This window comes from Trichosurus vulpecula, chromosome 2 (genome assembly GCF_011100635.1).
Source record: "Trichosurus vulpecula isolate mTriVul1 chromosome 2, mTriVul1.pri, whole genome shotgun sequence".
In the NCBI taxonomy this organism is placed as follows: Eukaryota; Metazoa; Chordata; class Mammalia; order Diprotodontia; family Phalangeridae; genus Trichosurus; species Trichosurus vulpecula.
Window position 1 is genome coordinate 47,729,954 of NC_050574.1, and position 23,390 is coordinate 47,753,343.

The following is a 23,390-nucleotide window of genomic DNA, read 5'->3' on the forward strand; positions in this document are numbered from 1 at the left end:
AGGTTCTTTTGATCTGCTTTACTAAGGAAAGGAAGGTTAAGGGGTTAACAATCTTATTTCAATCCAGCATACAAGTATCATTCACTTAGTTCAGGGGGAAAAGCCAGCATCCTGAACTTCAGAGCAAATATATACAAATTACAAACATACATTATAAACAGACCAAATACAATTCATAGTTACCAAGAAACCATCAACATCTGAGTTGACAAGCCGGGAGGCTCTTAGAGTGGCTGTCCAGAGTCCCATGCCAACGCTCCTCCAGGAGTGAGAGCTTCAAGCAAATATCTCTGTTCTCTCTTTTTGTACAGTCATTGGATGTCATCAAACGTCATCTGAGGGACCAGAACTTAGGTGCATGCTATTGGCTCTGCTCTTAGTGACTCCCCTTAGAGCCCTGAGGGCTTCACTGCCCACACAGGCTTAGCACCTAGTAATTAGGGGTTTGGGCCCGGGGCTTTGCGCCTAGTAGTAAAAGGGTGTGGGCCTGGGGTTTAGCACCTAGTAAGACTCAATCAAAGAGACTTAATTAATTTATCATTCTAAAACAGTAAGAAAGTCCCACCTTAGTTACCAGTGCAACTGCTGATGAATTCTTCTTGGTCTTACCACTTCTGTCTTTTTCTAATTTCTTGAGCTATTGAGATCAAACGAAATCAAATTAAGATCAAATAAATAAATATTTATAAAATCCTTAGCACGGTGCCTGCCACATAGTAGGCACTTTACAAATTTTTTTTTTTTAATCGGAATCTTGAGTTTTTCCAAAAGATGTTGAATCCCTGACCACCCTCTTAAGACCAAGCATTTCTTGTGTCATGGTCCCCAAAGCACTAGGCCAGAGATTGGATAACATTTGCTAAACTCTTTATCTATTTCCTCCACTGGTCCATATGGTCTGTAGCAGAGGTATCAAGCTCAAAAAGAAACAGAGGCCACTAAACCATAAATAAGGAACCCTGTGAACCATATATTGACTTAGAAAACCACTTGTCAACTTTATCTCTGTTTTATAGTATTATTATTTATTTTGTTGTTTATTTCCCAATTACATTTTAATCTGGTCTGGGCAGCACTTGGGAGTTTTGCAGGTCATATGTAGGTTATGTGTTTGACCCCTCTCCTCAGTAATATATTCCTATAGCATGATGGCTTTTGCCTCTCAGTCAGTCAGGTAGCATTTATTAAGCACCAGCTATGTGCGAGGCACTGCTGAGCACCGGGGATACAAAAAAGGGCAAAAAACAAACAGACAGAAAAACACCAGTCCCTGCTCTCAAGAAGCCCACAATCCGGTGAGGGAAACATCGTGCAAACAACTAATTACCAACAAGATATATACAGGGTAAACTGGGGGTTGTCTCAGAGGGAAGGCCCTAAGAATAAGGAGGACTGAGAAAGGCTTCTTGCAGAAGGTGGGATTTGAGCTGAGACTGGAAGGAAGCTTGGAGGTGAAGATGAGAAGGGAGAGGATTCCAGGCATGGGGGATGGCCAGGGAAGGTGCCTGGAATCAGGTGATGGAGCATTTTATGCAAAGAATGGCAAAGAGGTCAGTGTCACTGTACCATAGTGTACATGGGAGGGAGAAACGTGTAAGAAGGCTGGAAAGCTTGAAAGGGGCCACATTATGAGAGTTTTAAAAGTCAACCAGAGAATTTTTTATTTGATCATGGTGGTAAAGAGGAGCCCCTGAAATTTATTGAGTGGGAGGTAGAAGATCTGGCCAACATTTTTGCTGTTGTTCAGTGATTTCAGTTGTTTCAGACTCCTCATGATTCCTTTTGGGTTTTGTTTTTTTTTTGTTTTTTTTGTGTTTTTTGGCAGAGATACTGGAGTGGTTTGCCATTTCCTTCTCCAGCTCATTTTACAGATGAGGAAACTGAGGCAAACAGGGTTAAATGACTTGCCCAGGGTCACAAAGCTAGTAAGTGTCTGAGACTGCATTTGAACTCAGGTCTTCCTGACTTCAGGCCTGGCTCTTTATCCCCTTAGGGCGTACCTTTTAGTGAAATCAGTTTGACAGGTAGTGGAGAATGAACTGGAGTGGGGAGAGACTTGAGGCAGCAGATCCACCTGCAGGCTATTACAATAGTCCAGGCATGAGGTGATATCTGCACCAGAAGGAGACAGCGTCACAGGAGAGAAGGGAGAGTATTCAAGAGATGTCGGGAAGGTGACGACAACAGGCCTTAGCAACAAATGGGTTGTGTTGATGTTCTCCCAAATGGTCTTGACCATGTTTCCTTATCTTTGGCTGTGGGATTTCCTCACGTGAATACATCTTCTTGCTATGCAATTGTATTCCGTTCTCCCTCTCCACATTTTTGCTTTTACCTGTCCTTTTGTTTCCCAGTCAGGTGCACACGACTGAAATGATTAAACAACAGCAAAAATGTCCGTCCAGATTTATGGAATATCACCGAGCCTCAATGATATCTATGAAATCGTTACATTCACCTCGTTGAATTTAGATTAGCTCACCTTGTTTGTTAGCTGTATTTGGTGCATTTGTGGATGGATATACACTCATACACACATGAGACACACAAATACACATATATGCCATATATACACACATATGACATACACTACACATGATATACATGTGCACATACATAGGATATATGAACATATACACACATGCACATATATACCTGTGCATGTCATACACATACATGTGATATAGACATAATACACATGTACATATAAGATATATACATATATACACAAATGTGGTATATACATACATGATATACACACGACACACACATTATGTGTACACATATACATGTTATAGATGCATGTGAACATATATGCATGTATGAAGCATGCACATGTGTGCATGTGACATATACACACCTATATGCATGCATATGATACATACAAATACACACATAGACAAACAATACACAAATACGTGTGACATATGCACACGTGCATATATACATATGATATATATTACACACATATACATGTATGTGGTATATATACGTTTACAGTCATATATTTTAGGCTGTGATTTTTATTACTGGTTCTTTTCTTAGATTTTCACTTCCTTTGCATTACTGGACCTCTCTCCTGTTATCCTTCTTCCCACATTCTACCTCTCCTTTATGGTATCTTACTTGGCAGGCAACTTTTCTTTTCAGCCTAAACCATTTTCAGTTACATTTGTAAGACTCCAGGCATGTAAATTTTTACCCACCCATGTTAGGTGCACCCTATTTCTAGCCAAGAGCTCACCAGTAATTCCTATTTATTAAGTCATGGTGAAGAAATCTGCCATTTTCTTAAGCAGCTGTTCCCTCCAGTTCAGCAGCAGGTAAACCACCTGGGTAGCTAGGAGAAGGAGAAGCATCGGGAGAAGAGCAGCAAGTCACCTGAAATGCCTCCCTCTCTAGTGCTAGTCTGGGACAGGAATCAGGCCAAGGGATGCACATGTTGGTGGTGAGTTGCTTTGCTCATCCTCCCTCATGGGCAAATCACTCATGCCCTGGTGAGGCTTTTAAAGGTCTAAGCAGCAGAGAAACCAGACAAATAAGAAAGCTGTCTTGAGCTTCATGTTGCAACTCCTGTCTTAACTTGGCAGGTTATTTAAGCAAGACCTCTCCTGAAGAATGTCATGTGTCTGGCTGTAGTTCTCACTGGAGATAAAATGTTAAAGAAAGAAACAGTACTATGTCCATTTTAGAGTTGGGGAAACTGAGGGTCAGCCTTGCCCAGGCTCACATAGCCAGGGAATGTCAGAACTGGGATTCAGTCTCAGGCTCCCAGCTTTCAAGGCCAGTGATCTTTCAGAAGGTGTCTTTCCATAAAATGCCTTTCAACTTTAAATCATGTGACCCCTTCCCCCCCACCCCACCCCCGCTCTCATCCCCATCCTAAACACTAAAGCACCGCAGGAGAATGCCTGGCAACTCACCCAAATGAGGCCTCCACGCTCATTACCATCTCACTATAGCCTATAACAACCACTCTTAGCTCAAGGTCATGGGCACCTCCAGTGGGTAATTGACTAGAAGTCCCATTCAGAGCCTTTGTTCCTATCTTAGAACTGGTCTGGCAGTCACACGGGTCAATTAAGTCAAACAGAAGGGCCTCCCAGTCAATTAAGGCCAGGCTTTCTGTTTTCTTCTGTGGTCCCCGCCCTCACGAAGGGGACAGCCTAAGATTTTTTATGAGGCCACTGCCCCAGGCTCATGCACGGGGAGACTTGGCAGACTGCAGACAGCTGACTGTCTTCTGCCTGATGGTCACTCTTTCTGCTTCAGCTGGAAAATTTCCGAAGTCAAATAATAGAAGTCATCTACGGCCGAGGAAAACTGCCTCAGGCCAGGATCGTCACCAATCAGCAGGTGAGTCCCACTTTCCGACAGCAGGTCCCTCACTGTCTGCCAAGCGTGAGTGACTTCGGATCCCATCCCATATGAGAGCATATGTCTCTGTCTGTGCGGCTGGCACATCATTTTCTCCCTGTCACTACAACGGAAAGATTTGTTTTGATTTTGCAGAATTTCGGGTATTGAAGCAAAAGCCTGAATGTTCTCGCAACATTTCCATTAAATACTTATCCAATCTCTTTGAGACTAGGTGTCAATCACATGTGATTCACCTAAGTAATTTCCCCCCAAGGAGACTCCTTGGTAAAAGATTTTTTGAAGGAGGGGGGGGGAGGGGAAGAGGGAGGAGGTCCCAGATCTTTTATTTCATTAGAATGGGAAATTTCCAATGTAGAAACTCCTTCCACTGATTCAGATGGGCATTTGAAACTTATAGTCTTTTTTCCATCTATTTAGTATTTTATTTTTCCCCAATTACATGTAAAAGCAATTTAAACATTTGTTTTTAAATTTTTGAGTTTCAAATTCTCTCCCTCCCTCCCCACCCCTCCTTATTTTGAGAAGGCAAGCAAGTTGATATAAGTTATACATGTATAGTCATGCAAAACCTATCTCCATACTAGTCATGTGAAATTTATAGTCTTGGAGCAGGGGTTCTTTATCCTTTCTGTATTAAGGTCTCCTCGGACAGTCTAGTGAAGTCGATGGACCCTTTCTCCAATTCTTGACATAAAATATATAGATTTAGGAAGGAAATCAATTAAACCGAAATACAGTTATCAAACTGATTTTTGAGTTCATGGGTCCCAAGTTAAGAACCCCTGTTTTAGAGAGTTAACTGCCACAGAGGGAGTAGATGACTTGTCTAGAATCATGTAGCTGTCCCTACATGACAGTCTGGATTTGAACACAGGTTTTCTTAACTCTGAGGCCTTCAAAAGGCTGCATCTCTTGATAGAAGATGCTTCAGCCAGACCTTCTGTTCTCCTCACTTATTTCATCTTTGGGGTATGTGGTGTGGCTGCTTGACCTTGATTCCGGCTGTTAGTTGTAACAGCTGTTGTTGGGTCCAATTCTCCTGTTCCATCTCTGTAAGTTAATGGCATAACCTCCTCTCTTAGGAGTTTGGGCAAGAAAATTCCCACAGTCAGCCCCTGTCCAGAGGATTGGGCCATAGGGCGGAAATGGTCTATTTCCCTATGTATGCATGGATTCCATTTGCTGGCCACTAATCAAACTCAGGTTCTATCCTGAATTTGGTGGCTCAGATGAACATCTTACTAACTCTCTGTGATAAAGCAAAGGCTTTAGAGGTGAAGTGTATGGCAGTGAGCCTTCATTGGTCTAGAAACATCCTGGTGTTACTGCAAGTACATAGGTGCTTCAGCCAGACCCTTAGCCAGATGTGCCTGATTTGGAGTCTGAGGATCTGGGTTCTGACTCAGGCTTTCTATTGACTCTGTGTGACTTTGGGCAGGTCACTTATCATATCTTGGCCTTAGTTTCCTTCCCTGAAAAAATTAGGCTATTGAACTAGTCAGTCAGTCAAATAGTATTTAAGCATGGCCTCCTATGTGCCTGGCACTGAACTGGATTAGAGGACCCCAAAGACCCCTCACAGCTCTAGATCTAGGATCCCATGAAATGCCACCTTTGGAATCTCCTCCAAAGCCCAAACTTGTCTGCCTCAGTTCCCTCATCTGTAAAATGAGCTGGAGAAGGAAATAGCAAACCACTCCAGTATCTTTGACAAGAAAACCCCAAATGGGGTCACGAAGAGTCAGACACAATTGAAAAATGGTTGAAACACAACAACAACCAAAAGCGGTCTTGATTCCAGAGGACCAGTGGTGATCAACCTCTCCCTCCTCCTGTTAGAGAGATGGTGGGCTGCATGCAGAATTTGCAGAATGTTGCATACACTGTCAGATGTGGACGTTCTGATAGCCCACCACCTCTGCCCTGAGAGGGAGGAGATAATGATCACTATGAGTCCTCTGGAATCAAGGTTAGCCTTGACATTCAGTGTCAGTTCTGATCAGTCGTATTTATAAGGTGTTTTAAATATACCCAGTAGCCTCCTCACGTTGACTCCATGAAGTATGTAGTAGGAGAATTATTCCCATTTTCCAGGTGAGAAAACAGGCTCGGAAGGATTATGGGATCATAGATTCAGATCTGGAAGGGAGTTCCATACCTATCCAGTCCAACTCCATTTTATTGAAGAAGAAAAAGAAGCCCAGGAAGGCTCACACAATCCTAGATTTAGAACTGGAAGGGAACTTAGAGGCCTTCCAAGCCAACTCCTTCATTTACAGAAGAGGAAACTGAGGCCAAAGAAGGTAAAGTGACTCATCCAAGGTGATGCATCAGAAGGAGTGGTCAAACACAACCAAAGATTTAGATCAGGAAGGAACCTGCCCCACAACTTCACTGATAAGCAAACTGAGGCCTAGTGAGGCCACATAAGGGACCCAGATTCACCTAGTTAGTAAGCAACAAAGCCAGAATTTGAACCCGGGTTCTCTGAATCCACATCTAGAGATCTTTCCACTATATAACTCATTTGGTATCTTTTTAAAGTTTACAAGTCACTTTCATGACTAAGTTCCTAGGAGAGAGAGAGTGAAAATACTTTATTACCCCATTTTACAGAGATAGAAACTAAGGCTTCGAAAAAGAGACTTGCCCATGACTACACAATTTAATTTATCAGTACAAGAGACCGGTCTATGACTTTTTCCAGTGATGGGTCATGAATCCAAGCCAAGTCATGGGACTGAAGTTACCTTTCCCCCAGCATTCCCCAGTTTTCATGCTTGCCCTTGCATCTCTATCAGAACTTCTCCAACTTGACCCATCTTTTTGGTGGCTGTTTGTTCTTCCCCACAACCAGCTGGTAGAGACCATCTCCCATGTCATCGAGGACAACTTCAACTTGCAGCAGAAAAAAATCCTCACCAATAAGAGCAGCTGGGCCACCAGATCTAGCAAGGAGGAGCTCGTGGTCCAAATGGACAAGCTGAAGGCCTTCTTGGAGGACTGCCAGGTCACTTGTGCACTTTAGTAAATGCCAAGTTAGTTTAGTTTTTGCTCTTCTCATTTTGAAAACCATCCTGCTCTAGAGTAAGAGGGGTTTATGGGACAGATTGAGAAGTTCTTGTGTTGGCTTGTTGCCCATTGAAAATATCAGAGCTGGGAGGGCCCTTAGAACACAGGATGTCAGAGCTAGGAGGGGCCTTAGAACACAGGATGTCAGAGCTGGGAGGGCCCTTAGAGCACAGGATGTCAGAGCTTGGAGGGGCCTTAGAACACAGGATGTGAGAGCTGAGAGGACCCTTAGAACACAGAATGTCAGAGCTTAGAGGGCCCTTAGAACATGGGATGTCAGAGCTGGGAGGGGCCTTAGAGCACAGGATGTCAGAGCTTGGAGGGGCCTTAGAACACAGGATGTGAGAGCTGAGAGGACCCTTAGAACACAGAATGTCAGAGCTTGGAGGGCCCTTAGAACATGGGATGTCAGAGCTGGGAGGGGCCTTAGAACCTAGAACATCAGAGCTGAGGAGAAGCTTAGGAAATAGGACATCAGGAAAAGGCAGGGAGTGAGTATTTGTATAGCACCTACTGTGTGTCAGGCACATGCTAAGTGCTTTTACAAATATCTCATTTGATCCTCATAACAACCCTACAAGGTTGGGGATATTATTATCCTCATGTTAGAGTTGAGGAAACTGCGGGAAACAGAGGTGAAGAGACTTGTCCAGGGTCACACAGCCAGTGTGTGTCTGAGGCTGGATATGAACTCGGGTCTTTCTGATTCTAGGTTCAGCTCCCTATGTACGGGGCCCCTTTATCAGAATTGAAATAGCGATAGTAATAATAATAATCTCAACAAAGCAGCTCCTGATATTTGACAGGCTTTGCATAGATCATCTAGTCTTCCCCAACACCTTCCTTTCACAGAAAAGGAAGCTGAAGGTCAGAGAGGGAACGTTATTTGTAAAGTCACCGAGTGAGTAACAGAGCCAGTACTGATGCCCAGACCTTCCCACTCTCAGTCCAGTGCTCTTAACACTACGCCACGTCGTATGTGTTTGGGGCCAGCTGCCCAAGGTCAGGCCTGACCTCACCCTACCACATCAGGCCGTTCTGCCCCCCAGCAGCTTCTGTTTCTGTCCCCAACCCCCACCCTGCCTCCAAGTTTTGCCAAAGCTCAACACGCTCCCTTGAGCTAACTACTCCTGGTAATATGTCACTCAAACAGTGTTTTTTTTTTCTTCAAAAACAGTTAACAACGTATTAAGCCAAGTGGTAAGAGCAGAAAAGGAGACGACTTGGAGTCAGGTTCACAGTCCTACGATGACCTGTGTACCCTTAACTGGGCCTCTTCCTCCGTAAAGCGGTGGGGTCAGGCTAAGTCATCTAAGGCCTCTTTCAATTCTTAAATCCTATGCTTCCATCCCCCGGCTAGTTAGAGGAGGTCTGACCTTGAATGGTCACTGTGTCCTAGAACAGCCCTGAGAGTCTGCTGTGTTATACGTATCTTTCCTCATCAGAGGAACTTGTCTGGAAAGAGAAAGTGAAGGTGCCTTCCAAAAATCTCAGATTCCTGCATTAAACGGATGTGTCTGTTGTACAGATGGACTGGTGCCCACCTTGGCAGAGCCATGATATCTCGCAGCAGTGGAAGGGCGGCTTCTGTGAGCTCACTCTGAAAGCCCAAGCGTATGACCACCAGAGTGGGTAGAGGCGCACTCTCCTCCTGCCTTTGACTTTACACTTCTGGCACATCTCCCCCAACGGTGTGCCTCAGCAGCAAAAATTTGAGAACTTTCCAAATATGCCAGATTGGCATCATGTTCTCAAGTCAGGGAGCCAGGCTGAACTTTTGTCAACAGGCATTTTGATGCAGCAACTAAGCAGACCATGGGACAGAGAATTGGACTTAAGGTTAGGATGACCTGAGTTTGAATGCTGTCTCTAGTGCCAACTAGCTTTGTGGCCTTGGGCAAGTTCCTTTAATCTCTCTTAGATCTGTTTCCTTATCTTCCTACAATGGGGGAGAAGGGGAAGGAATAGCACCAACTCATGGGGTTATCGTGAGGACCAAAGGAAGTAATATATACAGAGTGTCTCCAAAATGTCTTGCTACAACTTTAAGTTCATAAAACTATTAAAGGTTAATAGCAAAAACTTGGTAAAATCTAAAGTATATGTGTTAGTGATGCTGCTGCTGACGGTGATGTACAGAAACAATCGGATTTGGTCCTAGTTTGTAAAACAAATCCTGACATGGAAATTGACTTTGGAAATGCGTAACTTCCCTTAACCCCCCTGGCCCAAACTTTGCTGATTTGTAAGACGAGGCAGATAGATTAGGTGACCTCCAAGACCCCTTTTGTGTCTCGAGCTATGAGCCCATAAGCCTTCCAAGGACTGTGGTTCTGGGAGCCTGGTGCCTTCTGCATGGCCCAAGCATTCGCTCATTCTCTATTACCCAGGTTATGTCCTATGCCCACAGTGCCCTCCCTCTCTCTCTCCCCGCCTTCTTTGCCCCTAATATCCTTATTTTTATTACAATTTTTACAATACTATTATTACAAATTATTATAATTAGCGATATTAGGACCATCATCACTATAGTTATTGAAAATGATTATATTATACAATGTTATTACATAATTTGTTATATTAGAACATATATAATAATATAACATTAACCTCTGATTTATTATGTGGGACATAGATTATTAAATGATATATAGTATGTGGTATGTTAGAATGCATTGTAATACTATTTAATAATAATGGCCCGAAGGCCTACAGCGCTCAAAAGTTTGCAAAGCACTTTACATATCTCAGCTGGGTTTAGCTTCATACCCGTCCTCTGAGGAGGGCACTGTAGGTGTCTCTGTCCCAGTTTTGCCAAGTGTAGAAGCTGAGGCTTAGAAAGGTTGAGTGATTTGCCTGTGGTCACTCAGCTAACAGGTATTTGAGGGGAGGTTTAAACTTAGGTATTCCTATCTCCATATGAAATGCACCGTGCCATACTCTCTCTCTTCAAAAGGCTTTTATTAAATGCCTGTTGTATACACAGCACTGAGATAGGCCCTGGGGGACATACCTGGTTTAGAGAAGACACAGTCTCAGGCACGATGGGTAGGTAGAGTGATTTCATTGGCACAGGGAAGCATGAGGAGGAGGGAGAGGGAGAGCTCCCTGCTACTGTAGGTTGGCGTCTTATAGATGTGCCTAGCACATCTGAGAAGCTAAGTGACCCACCCAGGGCCACAGAGCCAATATGTGTCAGAGGCTTACTGGCTTTGGGACTGGCTCTCTGCTATACCACACTTCTTCTCTTAGAACACTATTATACACAGTAAATGCAGAGTAAATACACCAGATAAATGTGCTAGGCTTAACAAAATGCTGTGCGGGGTCTGATGGGAAATTCATGCCTCCTTCTCCAGGAAGCCTTCCCTGATTCCCCCTAGTCATTTATAACATTCCCGCTCAGAACATATGAAACAATTTTTACTACTATTTGCACACTTCTCTTAGAATGCTGGCTATTATCATAGCATTCCATGAGGGCAGGGTCTGTGTCTTACCTAAACTAGGAATATCCCTCAAGGCTTGCGTATACAGCAGACATTTAAGAAATTTTTTTTGGGGGGGTGAATTAATATGTTCAAGGGAGGTGGCCTAATCTGACCATTAAAAGTTCAAATCACAGTGTGGGGAAAGGACAGAGAAGTCTTAGAGAAATCTAATATAACCAGACACAGAGATTGCCCTTCTCCTCTCTCCCCAATCCAGACTGCTTATTTGTCACAGTTACAGGTAGAGGGGAAGAGAGAGCAACGTAGAGAAGTCCATTCTCCAGGAATTCTTGGGGGGGCCCTTTGACTCCTGTCCCATTCGTAACTTCTGCTGTCCCTCATTGTCTCATCTTTTTCAGACTTGCTTGAGATTGTCTTGCTGTGGCAATGACTTGAGAAAGCAGCTCAGCGACCTTCAGAACCTCCCGGTGGATGCCTCTGTGATGTGGCTGCACAAAGCCATTGTGGAGATCCTGCAGATGGTGGTGTGCTGGGTGGAGAAATTTGAGCAGCTCCTGAAGAATGTGGGCATCGAGCTGTCCCACTCCGACAAAGGTCCCAGGGCCTGCTGGCTCTTCTTCCCTATCTTTAGTTTTATCCTACCAGTTGCAAGCATGAAGAATCACTGATGTTAACCAATTGATCACCAAGGATATATTAGGCCTCCTCCTATGTGCCATGGGCTGGGGTTACCAAGACAACAATGAAACCACCTCCAGGTCAAGAGGACCTAGGTTTGATCATAGGATCATAGATTTAGAACTGGAAGATACCTTGGAAGCCTTTGTGTACAGTCTCCTTATTTTTATAAAGCATTTATTTTCTCCCCACTCCTATCTTCTCCTTCTCCCTGCCAAAAAAAGAAAAACAAAATCCTTGTAACAAATCAAGCCAAAAAAAAATTCCCATATTGGCCATATCCAGAAATGTCTCATTCTGCATATTTACCCCATTATTTCCAGGTCTGAACATTCTCTGTTCTAAGATTCCTTCTAGCTTCAATGTCTTGTGTTCTAAAGGCCCTTCCACCTCTGACACTCTGTGTTCTAAGGGCTCTTCCAGCTCTGACATCCTGTGTTCTAAAGGATCTCCCAGTTCTTACATCCTGTGTCCTAAGGGCCCTCCCAGCTCTGACATTTTGTGTTCTATGGTTTCTTCTAGCTTTTATATCATATGTTCTAAGGGCCCTTCCAGCTTTGATATTTTCAACTATTATCACATGCTCTAAGAGCCCCTCCAGTTTTAACATTCTGCCTTCTAAAGATCTTTCCAGTTCTAATATTCTATGTTCTAAGATAACATGCTCATTATGACATTCTGTGTGCAAGGTCCCTCACGGCTTTAACATTCTATGCTCTAAGGTTACAGCTGGAACATTCTATGATCTAAGATCACCTTCCAAGTCTAATGTACTATGTGCTAAGGTCCCTTCTAGTGCTCATGACATTCTTTGGTCCTTGGGAAAGGAAAGGCCTTGGGAGCATGTTGTACACATTCTCCTTCTCTTGTCTCACCTTGTTTTTTACAGTCTAGAATGGTTACTTTCCAGCCCCTGGTTTTCTCTGATACTTTTGGAAGTCCCAAATCATTGTAATGGTTAGGGGGAATTCTCCTGAATTCTCTTTTTTTCTCCCTCTAATCTTCCCCAGCTGAAAAAGAAAGCCCCGGTAACAAATAAGCATAATCAAGCAAAACAAATTCCTACCTTGGCCATTCTCAAAAAATAACACATCTCGTTCTGCACTCTGAGTCTGTCACCTCTCACCAGGAGGTCTGTAGCATCCCCCTTTTTCAATGCCCAATTAAGTCTCCTGATTCTCAAATGAACCAGTATTTGTAAAGGGTTTCCACGGTGCCTGGTACACAGTAGGTGCTTAATAAACGTTTATTCCCTCCCATCTCCCCATCAAACTTAGAGCCTGTCTTATTGTAGGATTGTGATATGTAAAGCTGGAAGGGCCCTCAGAAGCCATCTAGTGTAACTCCTCATTTTACATATGAGGAAACTGTGTCCCAGAGAGGCTGAGTGATTTGCCTAAGGTCACATATGCAATCAAGTGGCAGAGCTGGGATTCGAACCCAGGTCCTCTGATTCCAAACTCATTCTGGTGTGCCATGGGGCTGTCTCCTGTCCCCCATTTTATACTTGAGAAAATTGAGGCTTATCAAGAAGTGGCTTGCCCCACCAAGGTCACCCCGAGAGTATTAGGCAGAGCTGGGATTCAAGTCTAGCACCCCTGGCTCACACCAATCTCCCTGGTTCTGCAAGGAGGAAACCTTGGAGAGAAACTACTCCAACTTTCCTACCTGTTCATCGCCTGTTGAATATGGCCCAAGGTCCCTTGTAGGGAAGCAGTGGCCGGTCAGAGAAGGGGACCTAGGGCAGGCTGCCCAATGACCCTTTGGAACCCTGGTTCCTGAATATGACCCAGGCTCACTCATGGAAGATATGGCCCTTGCCCTCCAGAAGCTTACACTATCTAGTAGGGGAGATAGGGCTTGTACAAAGAAAGGGCCTGGAGGTCAGGGGTTCTTGTTGTTATGATGTATCCCCTTTGGGAACTGATAAAGCCTATGACTTCTCATTAATTTTTAAATTTTAATTTAATTACAAATTTGAATTTATAATTTTATATTTATATAAAATATGAGATTTTATATAAGATGTATAATTTTATATAAACATACAATTTGATATTTAATTTATTAATTGAAGGAAATGGTAAATTTCAGTTAGGGGTTAATGAAAATTAAAAGGCAATTTTTAAAAATCAACCAAGTTCATTGATCTTCTGAAATCTGGTCTGTGAACCCCAGGTTATAAATTCCTACTATAGGTAGTATTTTTCCACTGTGCCTTGTAGAAGCCAAGATAGCAGAGCTGGTACTGTGGGAGCAGGTGACCCTATGGGGAGAAGTCACAGGGAGGTAGATTTGGGCAGCAAATGAGGAAGAGTCTCCAAATAGTGCTGTCCAATAGTAGAATAGGATGCCTCAACAGGTGGTGAGCTCCCAGTCACTGGAGGTGACTGCCACCTGCCAGTAACCCTAGGCTGAGTTCAAAGTGGTAGAGCCCTTCTCTCTTATGTCAACTAAGTACGTCTATCACCAAACCCCAAACACCCATCCCATCTCAGGAGGGTTTGGAAAGCCCAAAAGATCTCTGCCACTCATTGGACTAACTCTGTAACCTTAGGGCCCTCCTGGCTCTGACATTCTGTGTTCTAAGATCTTTCCCAGCTCTGACATTCTCTGTTCTAAGGCTTCTCCCAGCTCTGACACCTTGGGTTCTAAGGGCCCTCCTAGCTCTGACATTCTGTGTTCTAAGGGCCCTCCCAGTTCTGACATTCTGTGTTCTAAGATCTTTCCTAGCTCTGACATTCTCTGTTCTGAGGCCCCTCCCAGCTCTGACATTCTTTGATCTAAGGCCCTCCTCTGCTCTGACATTCTGTTTTGTAAGGCCCCTCCCAGCTCTGACATCCTGTGTTCTAGGCGCCCTCCCAGCTCTGACATTCTGTGTTCTAAGATCTTTCCCAGCTCTGACATTCTGTTTTGTAAGGCCCCTCCCAGCCCTAACATTGTGTTCTAAGGACCCTCCCAGCTCTGACAACCTGTGTTCTAAGGGCCCTCCAAGCTCTGACATTCAGTGCTCTAGGATCTTTCCCAGCCATGACATTCTCTGGTCTAAGACCCTTCTCTGCTCTGACCTGCCTCTGACCCTCCCTGTTGTAATGGCATCTGACTTTATGAGATATATTCCTTGATTTGTGGCCTGTGCATCAGGTCTGGATATTAGGTGGTGTCACCAGAAATGCCATTAGACACAACACTCTCAGGTTGGCAGAGAAGTCCTCATTTTCTTTTGAGCCTCACAACAATAGTCTTAACAGGTAGGAACTACAGCATCAGCATATCCATTTTATAGATAAGGAAACTGAGGCTCGGAGAGCTCAAGAAACATCTTGCCCACAGTCAGACAGCTAGGAAGCATCAAAGATGGGATTTGGACCCGGTTCCCTCTGGCCTTTTAGGCCAGCATCCTCTACCCTGCCTCTGTCGGGCCTTTACCTCATGAATTCTGCTAGCAAAAGTCTGGGCCATGAAGGTTTTCTTACTCAGCGTAGCTGTAACAATGGGCAGTGCCTGGCAGCCAGAAGAAGGAGGCTTGGAATTGAGTTACATCAATGCTAGATGCAGCAAAGAATTTTTTCTTTATCATTTCAATTCATTTCCTTCAAGAACTCACTTGGTCACTGCCCTCTAACACAAACACTCTTACATAGACACGCTTTCCTGGCACCCAGCACAAATTGCTGCCTCTTCAGAGGGAGAGGCTCTTCTATGGGATGGCAGAGCATCACCTGGACTGGACCCATGGCCTGCTGCTTCTGAGATACCCTCACCAGCACCCCAAGCTCTGTTCCCCTGTTAAACTTCCTCCATGGCCACACAGACAAGTCTCCAGCCCTGGACCCTCCCTATTGTCCACATCGTCCACCCAGGCTCAAGGATGGCTGAAATGTATGGCACAGTGGATGGCATCCTGGATCTGGAGTCGAGACCACCCGGGATCAAATCCTCTCTATCAGACCCTTTCTTGCTTGGGCAAGGCACTTAACCTCTCCAGGGCTCAGTTTCATCATCTGTAAAATGAAACTGTTAGACTCAATGGCTTCCGAGGTCCTTCCAGCTTCAAATCTGTGATATGTATAAGGTCAGAAGAGGGCTGATGTGGCCTCTTGCAGGGCGCACTAACTACAGCAATGGAGCTAGTCCTCCTGGGACCTTCCCTGACAACTGCAGGCCGTGCTTAGATCTTCTCTCTCTCAACTCGGCTTATTTTCTTTTTCTTTTTTAAATTTTATTTATTTATCTATTCATCTATTTATTTGTTTATTTTTAGCATTCTTTTTTATATTTTGGGTTCCAAATCCTCTCCCTCTGGTCTCTCTCCCAACCATCACTTCATTTATTTTCAATGTTCATGCATCTTAAAAGCATCGTAATGTAGTAGGTTGAGGAAGGAAGAGCCGGGTTCAAGTCTGGCCTCTGTTGCCTCCTGACTGTGTGATCCTGAGACAATCATTTGATCCCTCAGTGCTCCCCCCATCCCAATCTGAGGCAAAATTCTCAAAGAGGAAAAATCCCTGAGCAAGTGTTGATCTGCTTTGCCAGAGGGAGGTTTTACAGGGGGAGTTTTCAGTAATGACAAAGCCACAGGATTATCCCAATAGTCAGCTGATGAGTGGAAGAGATAGGACAACAATTAAGAGCCTACTATGTGCCAGGCTCTGTGTTAAGCACTGGAGATACAAAATGAGGCAAAAGACAATCTCTGCTGTCAAGGAGCTCACAATCTAAATGCTTCTTAATGAACACAGTGCTTAACAAATGTTTTTTCTTTTACCCATTGTTTTGTCTAATTATTCAGTACATAGCAAATTTATTAAAATATATGATGTCAAAATGATTTCCAGTATTTAGAGAGGAGTTCCAGTGCTTGCTATCAACTTTTCTGTCCATTTTTAAAATTAATTTTTTCCATTAAAAACATTTTTGTCCCTCTCGATTACCCCTTTTCTACTGAACAAAAGAAGAAAAAAACACTTGCAATAGATATCCATGGTCAAGCAAAACAAATTCCCATGATGGCCGCATCCAGAAGTGTAGGTGTCATTCTGTATCCTCAGTCCATCAGCTCTCTGCCAGGTGGTGGTCCCCTGGAACCACGTTGATCATTGGGCATAGAGCAGCCTCAGGTCTTTCAAAGCAATTTGCTTTTATGGTGTTGTTGTATATATTGTATACATTCGTATTGTATATGTTGTACACGATTGTATATTACTTTTTAAAAATATTTTTAGTTTTCAACATTGATTTCCACAAGATTTTGAGTTACAAATTTTCTCCCCATTTCTACCCTCCCCTACACCCCAAGATGGCATATATTCTGATTGCCCCTTTCCCCAGTCTGCCCTCTCTTCTGTCACCCCACTCCCCCCTGCCCCTTATCCCCTTTCCCCTTACTTTCTTGTAGGGCAAGATAGATTTCTGTACCCCATTGCCTGTATATCTTATTTCCCAGTTGCATGTCAAAACAACTTTTTTTTTGAGCATTTGTTTTTAGAAGTTTGAGTTCCAAATTTTCTCGCTTCTTCCCTAGCCTCCTTGAGAAGGCAGGCAATTCAACATAGGCCACACACATATCACTATGCAAAACATTTCCATAATAGTCATGTTGTGAAAGACTAACTATATTTCCCTCATTCCTATCCTGTCCCCCTTTATTCAGTTTTCTCCCTTGACCCTGTCCCTTTTCAAAAGTGTTTGTTTTTGATTACGCCCTCACCCAATCTGCCCTTCCTTCTATCATCCCCACCTTAACCCCTTCCCCCCTACTTTCCCGTAGGGTAAGATACCCAATTGAGTGTGCATATTATTCCTTCCGATGAGAGCAAGATTCACTCATTCCCTTTCACCTACCCCCTTCCCTTCCAATAGAACTGCTTTTTCTTGACACTTTTGCGTGAAATAATTTAGCCCATTTTCTCTCTCCCTTTCTCCTTCTTCCAATATATTCCTCTCTCACTCCTTAATTTTATTTTTTTATATGTCATCTTCATATTCAACTCACCTTGTACCCTCTGTCTGTATATATATGTATATGTATGTGTATATACATATATATATATATGTATATGTATGTATGTATATTCCCTCCAACTACCCTAATACTGAGAAAGGTCTCATGAGTTACAAATATCATCTTTCCATGTAAGAATGTAAACAAAATGGTTCAACTTTAGTAAGTCCCTTATGATTTCTCTTTCCTGTTTACCTTTTCATGCTTCTCTTGATTCTTGTATTTAAAAGTCAAATTTTCTATTCAGCTCTGGTCTTTTCATCGAGAAAGCTTGAAAGTCCTCTATTTTATTGAAAATCCATATTTTGCCTTGGAGCATGATACTCAGTCTTGCTGGGTAGGTGATTCTTGGTTTTAATCCTAGCTCCTTTGACCTCTGGAATATCATATTCCAAGCCCTTCAATCCATTAATGTAGAAGTTGCTAGATCTTATGTCATCCTGATTGTGTTTCCACAACACTCAAATTGTTTCTTTCTGGCTGCTTGCAATATTTTCTCCTTGACCTGGGAACTCTGGAATTTGGCTGTAATATTCCTAGGGGTTTTCTTCTTGGGATCTTTTTCAAGAGACAATTAGTGGATTCTTCAAATTTCTATTTTACCCTCTGGCTCTAGAATATCAGGGAAGTTTTCCTTGATAATTTCTTGAAAGATGATGTCTAGGCTCTTTTTTTTTTTGATCATGGCTTTCAGGTAGTCCAATAATTTTTAAATTATCTCTCCTAGATCTATTCTCCAGGTCAGTGGTTTTTCCAATGAGATATTTTACATTGTCTTCCATTTTTTCATTCTTTTGGTTCTGTTTTATAATTTCTTGATTTGTCATAAAGTCACTAGCTTCCTCTTGCTCCAATCTAATTTTTAAGATAGTATTTTCTTCAGCGGTCTTTTGGACTTCCTTTTCCATTTGGCTAATTCTGCCTTTTAAGGCATTCTTCTCCTCATTTGGTTTTTTGGCACTCTTTTGCCATTTGGGTTAGTCTATTTTTAAGGTATTATTTTCTTCAGTATTTTTGGAGGTCTCCTTTAGCAAGTCATTGACTTGTTTTTCATGATTTTCTTGCATCATTCTCATTTCTCTTCCCACTTTTTCCTCTACTTCTCTTACTTGACTTTCCAAATCATTTTTGAGCTCTTCCATGGCCTGAGACCAACTCATATTTTTCTTGGAGGCTTTTGATTTAAGCTCTTTGACTTCATTGACCTCTTCTGGCTGTATGTTTTGATCTTCTTTGTCACCAAAAAAAGATTCTATAGTCTGAGTTCTTTTATGCTGCTTGCTCATCTTCCCAGCCAATTACTTGACTTTTGAGCTTTTTGTCAAGGTATGACTACTTTCAGAGTGAAGAGTGCTTTGTCCCAAGCTTCAGAGGTTTTGCACTGCTGCTTTCAGAGCTACTTCTACTCCATAGTCACTGCAAGCTCTGCCACACCAGTGCTCCTCCTCCCCCAAGAACCACCAACTAGGACCATGACCCAGATCCAAGCAGGGCAAAGCAATAGAACCCTGCCTCTGTGCCAGCAAAGCAATCCCTACACTCCTGCTCTGATCAGCTGCTTGATTCCTCCCACCATGTGGGCCTGGGGTTCCAGAAGCAGCTGCCTCTGGAGCTCTGGAAGTAGCCACTGGAGCTTCCTGCTGGTGCAGTCTGCTGCCCCCAGGGCTGGGGCTGAACCACACACTTCTCTCACCCAGATCCAGCAGTTTTCCAACTGACCTGCTCCATTGTCTTCGGTGTTTGTGGGTTGAGAAGTCTGGTAACTGCCACAGTTCAGCAATTCAGTGCCCTGAGGCCTGCTCCACCCAATCTACTCCTGGTCTGGTCTGTCCTGGCACTGCCCACGCTGGGCTGCCCTCCGCTCCCAGTATGGTGCAATAGACCCTTCCTAGAGACCATCCAGGCTGTCTTGGGCTGGGGACTTGTTTCCCTCTGTTATTTCGTGTGTTCTGTAACTCTAGAATTTGTTTAGAGTCATTTTTCACAGGTGTTTGGAGGGATTTGGGGGAAAGCTTAAGTGAGTCCTTGCTTTCCAGCTGCCATCTTGGCTCTGCCCCGCCCCCACAATTGTATATTATATATGTTGTCCTGCTTACTTCACTCTGCATCAGTTTGCACAAGTCTTCCCAGGTTTCTCTGAAACCATCCCTTTCATCATTTCTCATGGTGCTATCCATTAGTTACATATCATCATTTGTTCAGCCATTCCCCAACTGATGGGCACCTCCTTTGTTTCCAGTTCTTTGCCACTACAAAACACACACACACACACACACACACACACACACACACACATACACACACACATAATTTGCTATTGATATTTTTACTCAAACTAGCACTCTTTCCAATGCACCCCACAGCCTTCATTGTCAGATGAATGACATAGAAACTAAATAGAATGCAAAAGTTTGTGGTGCAGGGGTGAGGGCGGAACTTGGGACCAGGAGACCTGGGTTGGAATTAATGTCACATGTAGAATTATAACCTAGACCTAGAGGTGAAGGGGACATCAAAAAATCACCTACTCCAACCTTCACTACCTCTCATCCCATTTGTGGGAACTGAGGCCCAGGGAGATGAAGTGATTTAATTTGCCCAGGGTGGCCCAGGAAGAGTGACAGGGACCTTGTTGGAGATTCAGTCTTCTGATTTCTATTTCTGTTTTCTTTCTACTGGGCCATTGCCAAGCAGCAGAGAGGACCCAGTTGGAGGTAGTATGGCCTACCTACCTGTGACCTGCCCATACTCAGCTTGTAGGATATTCACACCTCATCTTCCTAAGTTCAATAGTAAGCTAAGCCAATGGGGTCAAAATAAGTCTCCCAATTCTGTCTCCTCAACAGGGGTATGTTCAGGAAACTTATAGTGATTGAGGATATAGATGGTGGCTCTGCAAGGCTCTGCACTAGGAATACAAGCTATGGTCAGGTTCTGCCTCCCCTGAAAGCAATGGAGGGCAGCTCTGATATTTTGTAATTGAGGGGCCCTCTCAGCTGTGACATTCTGTGTTCTAAGGCTCCTTCCAGCTTTGGTATTCTGTATTTTAAGGTCCTTCCCCACTGTGACATTCTCTGATCAGAGGATCCTCCTAGCTGTGACATTCTATATGCTCTACATTCCCTTCTAGATCTAGTATTCTCTGTTCTAAGGTCCCTTCTATCTCTGACATTCTGTCTAGCAAAGAGAACCAAGCCTCACTAAGTCCTGGGGAGGAGCATGCTCGAGAAGGCTCTGCACTAGGGATACAAGCCCTGGCCAGGTTCTGCCTCCCCTGAAAGCCATTGAGTGCAGCTCTGACATTTTGTGTTCAAAGGGCCCCTGCCAGTTGTGATATTCTGTGTTCTGAGGGCAACTCTTGGAGAGACTACAAAATTCAGAGGGAGGTGCTCATCTGCACTGGTAGACATATCTCCTTCATCTGGGAGTTCTCTAAGTCAATGAAATCAAAGTTACACACACACACACACACACACACACACACACACACACATACACACACACACATAATGTTATTAGGTACTCTGTTGAGAAATCCCCCTGAAAGTCCATGATACTAATTATCTTTTTATATCTTCTTTAAGGATTGTCCTTGTACTTAAGTAAATTTCTGGAAAATCATAAGAAAATTGCAAATAGGAACCAGGAACTCCAGGTAATGCTGCATTTTTGTTTAATTTTAATTAACTAATTGTAATTAATTTGTTCATTTTGGATGGTATTTAGCATTGGTACAACCCTTTGGATGTTTGGAGCTTTTCGATGACTTAGCTCCCTCCCATAAGCTCAATAGTAAGGTAACCTAATGGGGTCAAAATAGCTCTCATTCTCTCTTCTCTGTCTTTCTTTCATACACACACACACTCTTTCTCTCCCTTCTTCTCCCCCTACCTTATTATTTTTCTCCCTTCTCTCTCACATACACGCATAGACACACACACACTCTCTCTCTCTCTCTCTCTCTCTCTCTCTCTCTCTCTCTCTCTCTCTCTCTCTCTCATATACTCTCTCTCACCCACACACACGCTTTCTCTCTTCCTCTCCCCCCACCCTACTATCTTTCTCTCTCCCTCCCTCTCTTTCTTTCTCTCTCCCCCTCTCTCCCTCTCCCTCTCCCTTTGTCTCTCCCTCTCTTTCCCCCCTCACACACATACATATATATACATACACACATTTTCTCACACACATTGTAACACACTTTCTCTCATCCACTCATAGACACACGCACACGCTCCCTCTCTGTCTCTCCCTCCCTCTCTTTCCCTCCCTCCCTCCGTCCCTCCCTCTCTCTCTCTCTCTCTCTCTCTCTCTCTCTCTCTCTCTGTCTCTCACACACACACACATACATATACATACATACACACATTCTCTCACACACATTCTCACACACTTTCACTCACACACACACACACACACACACACACACACACAATCACTAACAAAACCAGGAATCAGCCCCTCTGTGTTGGTTACACAGTGGGAGCCTCAGTTTGACCCTTGCACAGTTTGCTTCGTCATCTGCCTGGGGTTGTGGTAGTTCTTCTTCCACCAGTGCCCATGACCTGTGCCAGCCTCATTCTCCTCTAGGCCAAGCTCAGCAACCTGCAGGAGGATCACCATTCCCTGCTGCAGAGGATGCAAGAACAAGCTTTGGAGCATAAGAGGCAAATAAAGGAACAAATCAAGCAGCTGCAGGAAAAGCAAGAGGAGGAAAACCGGGTAAAGTCATTGCTTTATTCTTCTTCTTATCCTTTTTGACCAACTTGGCTGAGAGCTTTTCCTCTCTATAATCCTAGATATGGACTTAGGTGAAAAGCCTTCAGTGTATTTTTGATCTGATATTGTGGTCAGTGATGAGGCTAAATTAGACTGTAAGCTCCCTGAGGGCACAAACTTTCTTTTGCCTTTTTTAGTATCCTCTGGGCTTAGCACAGTGCCTGGCACATAGTAGGTGCTTAATAAATGTTGATTGATTGTGTTCAGGGGTTCTTAAACAATTGATTGTGGGGGGTGAGAGCTGGAAGGGACCCTGGAGAACATAGACTCCAGTCCCTTCATTTTACAGGTGAAGAAGCCAAGGCCCAGAGAGGGAAATCTACTTGCCCAAGGGCAAACAGGGACTAAGTGGTGGAGGCAGGGTTTGAACCTGGAGCTTCAGATTCCAAATCCAATGCTGTCTCTACTGTCTCCTAGCACAAGAAGTCAAGAAAAATGGGTGAAGGGAAAGGGTGATCCTGGTGGCACTTGGCCAACTGACTCTTAAGAACAGAGCTAGAAGGGACTTTTTTATTAGAAGGGACTTCTAATATTAATAAATATTAAATTTAAAATTTAAACAAATAAAAATTAAATTTAAATTTTTTTTTAAAATCTATAAAAAGTGATGTAAAGCCTATGATGGAAAAGTTCATAACCCAACAAAGGACAGAGAAGATCACAGAAGATGAAAAAAGACAATTTTGATTATATAAAATTTTAAAAGTTTTTTTGCAAACAAAACCATTGTGGAAGAAAAAGAGTTATGTTGGAGGGAGGAACAAAAGCTTTGCAGCAGCAAAAGTCATTCTCCAGTAAATAAATGATTAAATAATAAGAACAAGCAGTTGTCAAAGGAAAAAAGTAATCAATGGCCATATTTTTTTTTAAATACTCCAACACTGATAGTAAGAGAAATGCACATCAAAACTCCTAGGTTACTGCTCACACAAATCGGAACAGCAAAAATGACAGAAAAAAAATGGCAATCACTGGAAGGTCTGTGGACAAACGGGCACAACAAGACACTGGTGGTGTAGCTGTAAGTT

At 43.4% G+C, this 23,390-nt stretch overlaps 1 protein-coding gene across 1 annotated transcript in view; it reads left to right on the forward strand.

Moving 5' to 3' along the window:
* The window catches only part of FHAD1 (forkhead associated phosphopeptide binding domain 1), a 189,718-nt gene that overhangs the window by 88,549 nt on the left and 77,779 nt on the right, over positions 1-23,390 (forward strand). Inside the window, 5 exon segments of the mRNA XM_036745951.1 lie at positions 4,273-4,356; positions 7,238-7,390; positions 11,303-11,498; positions 21,171-21,241; positions 22,174-22,305. Of these exon segments, the coding sequence (XP_036601846.1) occupies positions 4,273-4,356; positions 7,238-7,390; positions 11,303-11,498; positions 21,171-21,241; positions 22,174-22,305 (636 nt within the window).